The sequence below is a fragment of the Protopterus annectens genome, chromosome 1.part1, assembly GCF_019279795.1.
Source record: "Protopterus annectens isolate FY-2018-M chromosome 1.part1, PAN1.0, whole genome shotgun sequence".
Classification (NCBI taxonomy): Eukaryota; Metazoa; Chordata; order Ceratodontiformes; family Protopteridae; genus Protopterus; species Protopterus annectens.
Window position 1 is genome coordinate 1,678,980,813 of NC_056726.1, and position 15,148 is coordinate 1,678,995,960.

Consider the following 15,148-nt stretch of genomic DNA (forward strand, 5'->3'; position numbering starts at 1 on the left):
TTTCATCAGATATGAATTATGAGTCACTGGCCACTGACACTTTCTAGCATATAGTCTAGTGATTTAGCTAGTACCATAATATAGCCACAAGAAATGGCTGATCTCGTACAACTGGCAGGGAAAGTTAGAAGACAGTAGCAAATTGAAGGTCAGAGAACTTACTGAATACACCTGCACTGTATAGCTATCTTAAATATACAAGCAAAATGATTTGTTAATATACTATCTTTGCAATTTTCCATTTACCATTATACAGTGACAGCTCATTATCATTCAAAAGCATGCACACTGGACAACATTGCTCGTAGACAGGAGTTCAGTATGGAGTTAGTGGCTACCAAATTGGCAGTGGAAGCAGCTTCCTGTTTTCATGTGTTGCAGTTATTATGAATGAAAAAATAAAAGACATAAAACTATTACAGAATTAAAGAAGACATGCTGCTATGAGGGTTAGTTGTCAAGCATACATCTGAACAGCAACAGCACTTAAATAGAAATGCTAGGCGGGTGTGGTTGCATTCAGTGTTTACACTTGCAGAGTGCATCATATGCAGGCTGTAAAAGATCCACAGGAAACAGAACCATAATGAAGCAATATAAATTAATCTTACATAATGACATTATTTAAAAAAGGTAAGCCATTCTTTTTTTAAATAATGTCACTATATAATAATATATCACATTTGGATGTGTGTAATGCAGGTTTACCCATGACTGTTTTGTTTGGCTACTTGAGTTTCACACTCATGACTAAACCACACCAGCCATGAGCAAAACTATGCATTACCCACATCCAAATGCAATGTATTGCATTTACCATTTTATTTTAGCCTATCCATGCTTATTTTGTGTCTAAGGTAGTAAGGAAATCATTCAATGTTGCACAACAAAGAAGACAGTGTTCCACTGTATACACCCCTCATAAGACCTATCACTGAACACAGTGCCCCATTTGGAATGTACATAACCAGGCACATACAACACCTGGAATGCTTGTAGATTTTCCTCGCAAACAGGATACAGGGCATAAATAACATGTTCTACATGGATTGACTCAAAAAACTGTCCCTGTATTCAGTCTGCAACAGACTAGTCAGGGCGATCTATGCCTGGCATGCAAGGCATCCATGGATCCTACTCTGATGGATCTTCTGCATATCCACAGAGTAAATAGCATCAGTATTACCCAATCTACGGCTTTAACCTTGTTGCAACATAAATTCGACATGTCTGAGAAACAGGTATGTGTTTCAGATACTACCTCTTCTCTGTAACAGGCTTCCCATCCATATGAAACAGAGTTCTTCCCTAACCTAATTCAAGTGTACCTTGAACCAATAAATGGGAATAGGAAATTCACCCCTGTTCTGGCAACTCTGTCCCTAATGAACAATGGCAGCCTGCGAATGCTTGACCACCTAAGCCCTAGTCTACATATACCCCTTTGAATACTCTTAAGACTCCTAAACTTGTCGGATACATTTGGGACTCACAGCTAGGCTTAAAAGGGGCCCCTATAGTCATTAAGCTAGTAAACACCTATGAACATATAAATCTAAGATGTTATAATTGATGCTTTTAAAATCTTTATGACAAATATCATCTCATGGCCACTATTTATTCTCTTGCACCACACTGCCACCACCATACAGCGAGAGTGATAGAGAGACTCTAGATGCCTAGGTGGGGAGTTTGCGTACAGATTACCATATGAACTTTTGAGAAGAGTCCTTGAACATCTTTGCTGCTCCTCTGTAAACAAGCTCCAAAGCATATAAGTATACAACCTGCAATAGATTATTTATAAATGAACCAGTTATACCTCTAAGTTAGACTGTATTTCTGATTCCTTGTTTTGTGGTTTGGTTTTAGAAAGAATAGGTCTTACACAGAGAAATGTACAGTACTGGATATTAATGGGCTGTTAAGGCTTTAGATGAAGAAACATAGGTGTTCACTGAGGTCAGTTGAAGAAATGGTAAATACACAAAGTAGGGCAGATAGTGTTGTGGTAAATACACAAAGTAGGGCAGATAGTGTTGTGGTAAATACACAAAGTAGGGCAGATAGTGTTGTGGTAAATACACAAAGTAGGGCAGATAGTGTTGTGGTAAATACACAAAGTAGGGCAGATAGTGTTGTGGTAAATACACAAAGTAGGGCAGATAGTGTTGCTTGTCCAGACTCCAACAGGTGAAAAAACTGAGCCTAATTTATGATGCTGGGTGACAGGGGGACAGGCACTCCTGTCACTTTTTGTTTTATGAGTGTATGTTTGAGGTTTGAGTTGGTAAAAACAGAGCTCTGAGGTATTGTATGCTATTAATATCATTGCTACATTTTTGGGAGGGCCACAATTGAGCGCAATGGTCAAGTACAAACAATATCAGTCATGAAAACTAAAAAAATGTTTTCTCACACTTCAACATATCTTTCATTTCAGCAGTAATTTATGTTTTCATCTGTCATTTGAAGACTCGGCTAGGCTTGCCATATCCAACATAAAACCCACTAGGGCATTCAGTCAGTTTTACGGTGATCTTTTACATCATACAATAATCTGTGTCCCACTACAACCACTGAGTTATATTACCAGGTTTACTAGTAATCGGTATTATTAGAGTATTTCAGAGATGCAAATGAAAAAACATACCCCACACTGTTAAGAAAATGTCTTGGCTTAAAATGAGATCTCTGCTTAACTCACTCTAGAGACAATCTGGAAATATTCAATTTAAAGCAGCTTATAGCAGGGGCGGCTTGTGCTATAGGACTGCAGGACTGCAGCCCCCCCCCACCTGTAGAAGAAGGAAGAAAAGAAATAAAAAAAATTGTGAGTCCTGGAACTCCACCCATGCATGCATGGAATTCCTGGTACTCACAGAACTCCAGACTGCTGTTAGGCAGTCCGGATAGAGGAGAAAGGCATCTCTACCCTGCAGCCCAGAAGTCTGTGTGGTGATGAAAGCACAGAATGGAAGAATACCGGACTGCATCAACCGCAGGCTGAAACCTTCAGCCTACTCTCGCGGGTCAGGAGAACTGAAACCAGCCGTTAGCTTGTGTGTGGGCTAACGAGAATGGAAACCAGCCACTAGCTACTACAGAGGAGGATTCCAGGCTAAGTAGACGACGATTCATTACTGCTACCGAAGAGGATTCAGGTAGTGTGTGTGTGTGTGATAAAACAGTACTAGTGGTTTGGTGCATTCTTATACCAGGTTCCATTAGTAAAAACACAGCTCTTCTTGCTAAATATATTATCAGAAGTAAGTAGCATTCTAGCTATTGCTTCAGTTTTACATCTGTCACAAAAAAAAGATTTTTAAAGCGTAGTTACAAAAGTAAATACAGCTGTTGGTTTGAAGAGATTTGATGTGACTTAAGGGAAGAACCAGTAATACCCTAACCTTGTTAAGAAAACATGAAAGAATATAAAGGTTGCAGAAATTTGAAGGAGGGTGCATAGATTCCATTTCATTGATCTAGGGGCAAAAACTTGCAGAAAACAACCAGACTGGGAGCCTGCTCTTAGTGATGGGGAAATACAAGTAGTCAATTCTATAAAAAAATTCTTTAGCATTATGAGACCACTGGGGGGAAAAGACCCAATTTGTGTGAATGAATGAATGAGTTTAAGTACTTGGGATCAACAGTTCAGAGTAATGGTGAGTGTGGAAGAGAGGTGAAGAAGAGAGTACAGGCAGGATGAAGTGGGTGGAGAAGAGTGTCAGGAGTGATTTGTGACAGACGAGTACCAGTAAGAGTGAAAGGGAAGGTCTACAAGAGGGTAGTGAGAGCAGCTATGTTATATGGGTTGGAGACACTGGCATTGACAAAAAGGCAGGAGCCAGAGCTTGACGTGGCAGAGTTGAAGATGTTAAGATTTGCACTGGGTGTGACGAGGATGGACAGGATTAGGAATAAGTATATTAGAGGGTCAGCCCAGGTTGGAAGGTTTGGAGACAAAGCCAGAGAGGCACAATTACGTTGGTTTGGACATGTGCTGAGGAGGGATGCAGAGTATATTGGGAAAAAGATGCTAAGGATGAAGCTGCCAGGTAACTGGAAAAGAGGAAGGCCTAAGACAAGGTTTATGGATGTGGTGAGAGAGGACATGCAGGTGGTTGGTGTGACAGAGCACGTTGCAGAGAACAGGAAAAAATGGAAACAGTTGATCTGTTGTGGCGACCCCCAACAGGAGAAGCCGAAAGAAGAAGAAGAATGTAAGAAAGCAGTAAGTAGGGCAACATAATGCCAGGAGGTAAAGGAACAGCTAACACCTGAAAAGAAGAAGCAAAAGCAACAGCAGTGATTCCACTGTTCGGGGAGCTGACGATACCCTTGTCAAACTGATATATATATATATATATATATATATATATATATATATATATATATGTAGCACTGGAGGTCTTACTTCAGGAAAGTTAGGATGGAGACAGAATGGTGAACAGCAGTCAAAACAGTGTGGTGTATGATGTGTGCATTCATGAGCTAAGTATGAAAATATGATATAAATTTCTGTATGCATCAATAGGTTGAGAGTCTAATAGAATAAAGTTTTCATAAGAGCAGGGAGTGGACTAAGTTAAGGATGGACTGTTTTCTCAAAGATAACACATGCATGTAACAGCTTTCTTTAAAAAGGCATGTGCCAAAGAATTAGGAAGAAAATTAAATATTTGGAAGATACAACACAATTTCAGATATGTGGTAGATAAGAATAAAAACAGGTTAGATGGGTAAGGCATTTGTTGTTTTATGCCAGTTCTATCAGGGTAATTCAGAAAGGGTGTTACACTGAAATGCAGTGCTCTAATCTATAGAAGGCTGCTGTGATAGTAAAAATGTAGCATTTCAGAAACACTAAATAGATATGCTGCCTGACTGTTCAAGCTATTTCTGAACCCTGCAGTGGTGCACTGCACCACCTGAGACACCTTAGATGTTATTCAGTAATGTAGCATTCAAAGTAACAACAGGGCATTTAGGTAGGGCCCATGTAGCATAAAGTGCGGCTTTGTCCACGTGTTTTTTGCTAAGAGGTTGAGAGCTGTGGTGAGAACTGAATTCACTGAATATGTTTGGGGGCTGTATTTCCCCATTATTGGCTTTGTTCGGGTGTTTTGTGCTAAGAGGTTGACAGCTATGGTGAGAACTGAATTCACTAAATGGTAGCCATTTAAGTTTCAGTCTTCCTCTCTCTCACAAAACAGATGATTTGGCATAGTAGTATATTGCTCTGACTGTTTTGCACAGGGTTCCCTGGGTTCGAGACTTGGCAGTGAAATGTATGGTGGTAACACAGCATTATATTCTAGCAACTTCCCAACGTTATACAAGCAATGTTTAAAATGTGTCCCTGGTTTATGGGCTTTTGCCCCCCCCCCCAAATAAATGTTGGCTTTTTCCAGATTTCTTGTGCTGCAAAGTGCAGAGATACAGCTGAGTGTCGAGTAGATTTTACAAGAAGCTGACAGCTGCAGGGGAACAAAAATGTAGTGCTTCTTATGCTGAGTCGGCTTGCATTGTTAATAGCACAACAAGTAGTGTACTTGCTTTTGATGCAGAAGGCTGTGAGTTCTACTCCCACAGCAGGTAGAGGCATTGCTGATACTGTACTCCATTGTAAAGGGGATGGATGTTGCAGTCCTCTTTGGCAAAGATATCTAGTAACTTTGAACCTGTTGTCAGTTTGCCATCCCTTCCCTATTGCGATATTACTAGTTTATCATTTTTTAATGCAACATAGGCAATTTATTCCTCAAGGGCAACAGGCACTTTATTTGTAAATGAAACAATGACATATAAAGTTGTTTGCTAGCAGTAACCTCTTCATTAGTTACAGATTTCTTTAATGTGGAATTATTTAGATGACTTTTACTTCTTCAGAGATTGTGCATATTTACTGATACTGGTGGACTGTAGAAGTCTGAGTAGACTTTTGTGATGGAAATGTTCTGAATTGGGAAGTTTTGTCCTTATTGGTGCATGCATTTTGTTTCATTGTTTACTGGAACAATGTTCAAAACAATAAATTTTAAAATGCCCTCTAACAACTGTATGATCAGAGTTATAGATTACTTTTATTTCAGAAATGCATGTAGATGCTCTTATTTTGTTAGCTGCTCAAGTTAACAGTACTAATATTAAAAAGGTGTCCCTTCTTTGACAGGTTCCCAGCTGTATTGTGTGGCAATTTTATATTTTTGCATCACATTTTTGGTCTGTTTTTCATAAAATTGTGGTTTTCTGGTAAATTAGTAGCAAATCATTGAAGATTGAAGTTAGAAAATAATGGCAGACATTTGAGTTTCAGATGTCATATCCTTCAGAAAATTCATACTAATGCAAGACCTACTACTAGTCTATTATCTTTCTAAGTTTATAAGAGAAATATTTAAAAATTGTCTTTATTTTTGGGCCTGTATCCCACTTCTATGTATGGCTTTGTCCAGATTTCTTTTTTCTGAGGTTGAGAGGTATGAGTGTCAGAGCCATCACCGTCAGCCAAAGACATTTCAAATTGTGACATACTTGTTGCACCCCACTCCCCATTGTAGTGGCTCTGGATGTGTCCAAGCAAGGCAAGGAGCAGTTATGCAGTGTAAGTGTACAGAGTATTCCCCCATCCAAGGTAGACCACAAGTACGACCGTGGCTTTTCATCTGTCCTTGATTTTGCAGAATGTTCTGGTTTTCTGTCATATTTTTATACTGTTGATTTATGCTTCTTATTATTCAGAAAATGCATGCTGTTGCAGTGCCCTGTTGCACTGTGTTAAAGTAGCCATGCTTTAATGACCATCAGGTAAGCATTATGCTTGTCGGATATTTAAGATGCAAGTAAGCTTTAATAAGCATACTGTTAAAGAATTACCAACATTGAAAGCCTTTTCGTTGTTGCTATGCAGAGAATATTTACATAACTAGATAACGTATAAGCCTTATATATTGAAATGCATATGACAGTATTTGTAATAAAGGACAGGATTACAGTATTTTCAGAAGCTCATTACATTTGTTGGAGACTTGCAGTCATCTTTGCAGGCTTTATCTGTAAACTAAACAGAATGCCAATCTGTCATGTGTGGTCCATAACTTGTGCAGTAATCCATTAAGCAATTTATCTTGAGCTTGTTTCTTGTTTGCTGTTCATTTTTTACTTTGATCATGTGTTCCCCATGAACCAAGTAGATAGTTGTTGTCAGGCAGCAGGTCTTTTTTGGATAAGAAACATTTTTTTTTACAAGTGGAGGTATCACAGAGATTGTTGCTTTCAGCATGTTACTTGATAATTTTATAAAGCTGAATATAAATTATAATTAGAACTGCAGTGCAAGGAGAAGTGGTTTGAGTTAAGTGCTGCTTGTTTTTTTTTTTTTTATACGTGATTTTGACTGGCATTCCAGTAATGTATTTAAAAAGTAATTTATTTTTTTCATGCCTCACAACCTTTGTGTTTCCATCTAGATATTAAGTAAGTTGTCATGTAGCCAATGCATTGAAATATTTTTTTCTTCTACACTTCATTTTGTCTTGATTGGACTCTCGTAATGACGGTTTGGCACCCAGGGCAGCATATTTAATTAAAGTTCTAGTTGTTTTGCTTTTGAGTATAGCCCCACCCCTTTCTAGTTGGTCACACCCCTTCCAATTGGCCCCACCCATTCAGCTGTCTCCTGTAGCCCCCCCCTTTAATTTGAAGTCACTAGGCGCCACTGGTATAGCTATTACCCAACAGAGGTACAATGTAATGCTAGCTAGAAATTGGACTTTCTTGAGTGCCTGACCACCTACCACCAGGCCTACTCATTTATTCACCATTAAGGGGAGAGTCCCCCAATCCCCCAGTCTCCCGAGCAATATTGTGTCATTCTAAACTCCTAATGAATGATGCTACCGAACCCCAATTCACTATATTCGCCAAAGAATTATTGGTCATAACTGAAAAAGGGATGTAATAATACAATCCACCTAGCTATCAAACAACCAACCCAACAAGTGCATTTGTACGCCTGCCACTTTCTTTGCCATTCTGCTGAAATGTCTGTATTCTCAACGGAACCCCACAGACTCCATTACAAATTACTCAAAGTTGTTTTACTATCAGCCTTTCTGTCCTATGCCAACTGTCAGTGTCCTTAGAGGCTCTCTTACTTGTGTTTGAATTAAGTGTGATGTACAGACTTGTATTTTTTTTTTTTCTGCATACAGGTCAACAGTTTTTACTTCCATGCCCTTCTTTCATTTGCCATTGGCTTTTAAGTTAGCTGTGATCTTCCAATTAAATATTCCTTTATCAGTCTCTATCATCTAGAGGTTTGCTTTTATTTCCCCGACTGTTTTACTGCTAGCAAGGCTTTACTAGCATCTGAATTAGCACTGTTCTTCTATTTGACATGTTTAGAGCTAAGCACACCTCTTGCTGTGTGACAGTATAACTATTTTATTATCACCTTCGTTGTCCCATTTTTTTATCTGATGTTCTGTTCTTGTGTTAGTAGTCTGCATACCTGTTGCCCTTTTTTTGGATTTTTGGCATGCTGCTTTGAAAAATGTATTTTGCATGTTCTGTATTTTACCACTTGTTCTAGGATGTTTTGCATTTTAATTCTGGTTCTGTGTAGTTCCCAAATGTCTAAAGAAAGAGGAAGAAGTGTTTAGTTTGCTAGTCTAGTGGAAAAAGCAGGAATTAAAATGCTAGAATTTAAAAGTAATCCCATTGCAGGAAGTCTCTTCAAAATATGGAGGAATTTACATTGGTATGAACAGAAACAACATGCATTGATATTAACTTTTGTCAAGTTTCACTGTGTGTTTTTATGTTGATGTTCTTTTAATTATGACTGCAAATGGGGAGAAAGTCAGAGTTTACCACTACTTAACCTGATATTTTTTGTATTTTATGTTTGTATAAGACAGAATGTAACAACATTTTAAATATAAAACAAATGCTTCAATTAGTGTCCCTCTTGCACTAAACTTGACTTACAATGTTCTGTATGTGTCACCAGACCTAGCCTTTGGACCAGCCTTCCTTTCATCATTCTTCAAGGAGGAAATGTCCTAAAGTTACACTTACTGGTATAGATTCCCTCTAGGGTGCTTGTAGTTAATATTTACTGCTTAAGGTGTGTCCCTCTAGGGTGCTTGTAGTTGATATTTACTGGTTAAGGTGTGTCTATCAGCTATGTGTGGTTTGGGAGGGAAGCAAAGAACAGCTGTGCTTTTTTTAAACCTAAGTTCCTTAAAGGTAAGTAACATAGCATTATGGCATCAGGTCAAGTCAGGTTCAAAGGAGAAAACTGGCTGTGAGGGCTAGATGAAAAGCTCTGGGAATGCAGAACAAAACAACATTTGTCACATTTCTCTTTTTTGCAGATAACGGAGCATATACAGCACTATACAGAAGGACATGGATACTGTGGTTGCCACAGCTGTGCTTCTCAGTTTCTTCTGTTCTGTAGGTAAGTCATGGTACTTCTGCATCAGCACTTTATGGTGTAGGTAGGGGACAGTGTCTGCGACTTTGTTTTGTCAAAGTTGTCCATTATATCTATTATAAGTTGCTCTAATAGGGATGCATTGTTCTCTAAGCAACTGTCTGCAAATCCTTAAGAATTTGAAAATGTTCAATGCACTTGTAATATCTGATATCTTGTTTGTTTTCACTTGAAGAGGTTCTTTTTCAGTAGCTTCTGCTTAAAAGGGGTAGTTCTATGCTGAGTTAGACATTCCTGGTAAACAAATCGAAATAAATAAATATGAGACAGTTCCATGACACTTAGAGACTTGGTCCTGACCGTACCTCAAGTGGCATGGCTTCAAGTAATAGTGGACCTGGGCACTCAAGAATCTAATTGGAGAGAGACTGGAGTGAGTGACTGAGGTGCTTGTCCATTCTCAGGGAAGGGGGGGCTATGAAAAACCCACTGTCTGAGCACCACCTGTACAAAGACAGGGTGATTGATTTAAGGATAGGGCTGCAAGGATGTGCAGTGCCAGGAGTGTGTGCACTCCAGCTTTGAGGCCTGAGCAGTCGATGCAGGTTGTATTTTCACTGCAGAATGTAGCACATTTGTCAGCTGCTAGAGAGTGGAGAAAGCTAGGATGTAGATTCCCTAGCAAATGCTACAGATGATGCTGCCCTGGTATACTTCACTGACTGGATAATGTATGGTTCTCCACCCCAGGCTTTTTACCCTCTCATAGAGGTGTTCCCAGTCTGGGGGGGGGGGGTGCAGCAAATGTACTGCCCAGGGAAAGGAGGAAAGGTCCTCATAGCAAATTTTCATAGTATTACTTGCAAAAGGGATAGCAGGGTAAAAAAAAGATAGCATGCTGGTGAAAAGGTCATTGGGAAAAAAGGCCAAATGATATAGTAGTTCTCAGGAATCTCTTCTGCCTGTAACCCCTTTTATATAATCTGTAATAGTAAAATCAGCACAGTCATACAGTTGCATCTTCCATTTCACTTAAGCCATGACTTCTAGGATATTTTAGGGTCACTGCTTGTTTTTAATTATTTCACGTTTAGGGTTTCTATTTATCTTGACAGGAATGGGTCACATTCTGAAGTCAGGGTACAATTACTTTATGAAATTAATATTACTTCAGTCTTCGGTGTTTCACAAGGGTCACATTCTGAAGTCTGGGTAAAATTAGTTTATGAAATTAATATTACTTCAGTCTTTGGTGTTTCACATGAGTGTTCTTCTCAGCACATGCAATTTACCTAGCATTGTTTCCTTCTGAGGTTTATATAGAGTTATATGTATTGGTGACATATTTAAGTTTTCTTGAAATGTATTTTTAATAGTCCTGCCAATATTGGAGTGATCATCTTTATCCCATATTGTTTGTAACCCAGCTGGTTGTATTTAAAAGTACTTGCAGATAGAAGATGGGAATTACAACATAAAACTTCACTCTCAAAATTTCAAGTTTTGTGAAATGCTTATGTTACTTTTTTCGATTACTGATATTTATGTTTACTATCAGGTTCCCTGATCTGGTGTTAGTTCACTCAGCACTGTATGCCAGGCATAAACGTTCAATTAGAACTAGATCAGACATTGCCTTATCGACCAGGCAGAGGTAATATCCAAACCAATAGAGTCATTATACCCCTCGAACAAGGCATCTCCTTCACCTAGACAGCTAGCAATAGGCATTCATCCTGCAATGGAGTGTATGTCACTCCACACATCTACCCCTGCTGTCCAGATTAAATTCCTGACACAAATCAAGTCTTCTTTAGACCCTAAACTCAAACGTTTGCTTTATCTACCATTCTGAAGAGGGCAGAAGTTGAACCCAAGCTCACTCCTCCTTTTAGTTGCTGGTATATGATAAGTCTAAGTGTTTGACATGCTGGGTATTAGGCTATTCCTTCATATCTTGGAAGACTATGGGCCATTTTACCCTGTGGAGGACTGCCTTGCAGAAGTTGACTGTCATGATAGCCACCGACATAAGTTAAACCTGTCTTACCTCCACGGAAATGGTCTTAGACTTGGCATGGATATTAAGTGACTTAAAAGTAACCTCCAACAAACTGCAGCCAGTGTCAGTAGCTGTAAACATTAGCATTCTTTGGACACAAAATATACATTCCGGATAATAAGAATGTGTCGCATAGATGTCACTTATTTAATAAAGAATGCTCTTTCATTCTAATTAAAAGTATCTTATAAAAATTCCGAAATATATTGATCAATAGAACAGGATCATGGAAACATATTTTATATCCCAATCTGATGGCACTCTGTATCAGGATGGGTGCTTTATATTAAAATATAAAATAAACATTTTTTTCATCCCACCAAGCAACCCCTGGGACGTGATAGCAAACAATTCTTCAGATAGGAAATGGCTTTCTAAGTTTTCAGAGCAACCAGTGGTAAAACTGAAGGTTCTAGACTTCAGAAAAAAATGGAGTTACATTACAGCTGCCATCCTATGCACAGCAAAGCACCATTTGAAATAAAAATGTAATAAAAATGTAAATCAAAGAGGAAGTAAATACTGTGATTCTCAGTTAGGCAGCATTAAATTGTAGGGAGATTTTATTACAGGTTAAAAGGTTCAGGTGTCCGTGTTAGTACCTATTTGTGTTCAAGAAACCTGATTGCCATATCCCCATCTCAGTATTTTTATAATTCACATGTAGATATTAATAATGTTTGAAGGAAGCTAATGGAGGACATCTTCTAATATAAAAATTGTGGAGTTTCCTTCAAGGCATGTTTATTTTTTTAATAAGTTCCCTGATGTGGAGTTAGCTCCTCCAACAGTGTCTTCCAGGCTTAAACTTGCAACTAGAATTAGATCAGACATTGCTTTGTTAACCAGTCAGAGATCGTCTTTTAATACTCAGTAAAAAACAAACTATATTGATTATTTGTGATTTTGTCTAAGCAGTTCATGTTTTCTAATTCCTTGATTTGTCTAGTAAGGAAAGGTGCTTGTCAAGTTCTGTCACATGGCTTGTTCAAGGCAAAATTAAATAAATAAATGAACTTTGCATTCCAAAATGTGTTAGATTTGTGAGAAATAAAGTGGGACTCTGATTTCCTGGAGTGATTAAGCTTGCCGTTTAGAATTAGACAGGCTACAAAATGTTTTTTTTTTTCAGACTTTGGTTGGTATACACTAGTTGAAGTTTAAAATGTTGTCTATTAGTGTCCCAAGATCTTTAATGATGACATAATTTTTAATGGTGTCATAATTTATTTTATCATAATTTATGCTCATTTTTCCAGTGTCACAATGCCGCATTCACTGACACTAAAGTACAGCTTCCTGCTACTGCATCAACATTAAGGAAGTGTAAGGCAATATGGAAATAAGAAGAAGAAGAATAACACCCGTTTAAAAAGTAGAAAACAGGAAAGGTAGCCTTAAAACAACTAATCTGATGAAAGACAGTAGTATGGCAAAAAGGATGGTAATACTCTGGAGATATATACGGGAACAAATGAAGAAAAACTATGGACTTTAGGCAAAACAGATGGAGGTAGGTAGAAAACAGCAGTGAAAAAATATGGCTACTATATAACAACTTTCTGCTCAGTACTCAAAAATATTGTTTGGACATTTATTAGCCAAGTGGCCAATCTGTTGGATCATTTTCAGCAACAACCTGGGCTAGAAGATCAAAGACAAAGGGTATATCCATGAACAGTTTAATGTAGCCTGTCATTCTAAAGAATATCTGCAGAGGAGGAAACAAATTCTGAAAGAGCCCCATGCAGATGAAGGATGATCTGTAAACCTTTATTCAGACTGTAAGCAGAGCATAGGACTTAATTACAAATATTGCAGCAAGCCATGGTTCATCATATCCAGCCCAACCCCCCCCCCAAAAAAAACAAAAGGAAGAATCCAAAAATAATAGTAAAAATGGTTCAGAGGAGATCGCAGCCTAATGAAATTCATTCTATAATTCCTTAGGTGCCACAAAGAAAAGAAGAAACATAAACCAATGTAGTAAAATTAGTGAAGACTGGAAATAGTTAGACATGGTTTGCCATTCCAAAGCTAGGACTAAAACAGAGTATAGAAAATATCACCTAGTTCAGGTTATCCTTAGCTGCAGAAAAATCGACAGAATAATTGTGCAAGGAATAGATTTTACATTTTTCAGAAGCCACTGAAACACAATACCCAAAAACACCACTGAGACACAGAACTCAAGGCAAAATTAAAGCACAGATTCCAAGACAAAGTGGTTTTGCAACAGTAAGGTCATCTCAGGCTAAATGCAAGGATGCTTTTTAACTGGATGACCAAAGAATTAGGTCAAAATGGGGCTGTAGCTATGGCCCAGCTAGACTTTCCAAGACAAAGATGGAGACAGTGGTTCACTTATTGCAGTACTTTATTTAGCATAGATTAACCTGCTGAATTGAAAATATTACCTTGATAATATGAACAAGAAAGCTACACAAATAGGGAAAAAATTATGTATTCACAACGTAAAAAAATAAAAAAAAAAACATAGTGAAGTTTATAGCAACACTTTATTGACATAAGCTCTTTCGTCCCTAAGTCAAGTGGGACTTAAGAAGATAAAATCAATCCAAATTCATTCCTTTATATAGGAATATAACAGTCAAAAGATCAAATGTAAACATCAACAAACAGACAATCAAATTTTAAAGACATAAAAACATTTCACAATACAGAAACTTAAGGTGAATCAAAGGGGCAGTTTCCTCAGTGCAAGGTGTTAGGGGACACTAACAGCCATGTTTGGGGGGGGGGTTCTTTTTTCTTCTTTTTTTTTTTTGCTCCTCGGCATAATGTTGAGAAGTGCCAGACTGGGGAGCAGCAGCAGGTACCAGATGAGCCAACTAGGGCTCTGCCAAAATATATAGAAAAAATTTCTAAAAATGGCATTGTGTAAAACCATATAACATAAAAATCAAATCATCTAAAACAACCTTTCCTCAAACTTCATAGATCACAGAAGTTTGAGATAGGTTGCTCTGGATGGTTTCTATGTCATGATCATTCAGCTCCCTCTCTGCAAGCCCCCCAAAAACAAGCTTAACTGCACAACTTCTCTAGCCTCATTCCAAACCTCTGTGCATCTATTCCCTCCCATCTCAGAGAAATATCATCATTCCCAGCTTTCCCAGCACAACCAGAATCTCACTTCTGAAACTTACTAAATGCCAATGTTATGCCTTTGGCCACTTTACCTAAGCACACCATATTCCATCATTATTTAACAACTTTCCTACTCTCTATATCCCTCTATTTGTATATCACATTTATCTTTACATTTCACTCTCTTGTATATAACTTTCCCTACTACATAAGCTGATTTTAACTTCAGTGAACTGTATTATGTAAATAATTTTGCATGCTGTGTGCTTAAGTATATTGACCTTATTATTAAATTATCCTTATCCTGTTGTACACATTACATTGCATTGACAGTCAGTCTGTATTCAATACTTCAATGTTTTTGCTATAATTTTCCCCGGGATAAGACTGAACTTGGTTATTTGTGATCACGGCTGCACCCTAGTTAAGAAATTCAGACAAATGAATAATACATCTCAAGACATTTTAAAGATATTCTATATTTTAGAATACTTTAATGTCTTTACAATTTCACTAGTTGTTTGTTT

At 37.9% G+C, this 15,148-nt stretch overlaps 1 protein-coding gene across 1 annotated transcript in view; it reads left to right on the forward strand.

Moving 5' to 3' along the window:
- The window catches only part of LOC122811783 (uromodulin-like), a 449,243-nt gene that overhangs the window by 153,478 nt on the left and 280,617 nt on the right, over positions 1 to 15,148 (forward strand). Inside the window, exon 2 of the mRNA XM_044083847.1 lies at positions 9,387 to 9,472. Within this exon, the coding sequence (XP_043939782.1) occupies positions 9,421 to 9,472 (52 nt within the window). The 5' untranslated portion in view covers positions 9,387 to 9,420. The remainder of the gene's footprint in view (positions 1 to 9,386; positions 9,473 to 15,148) is intronic.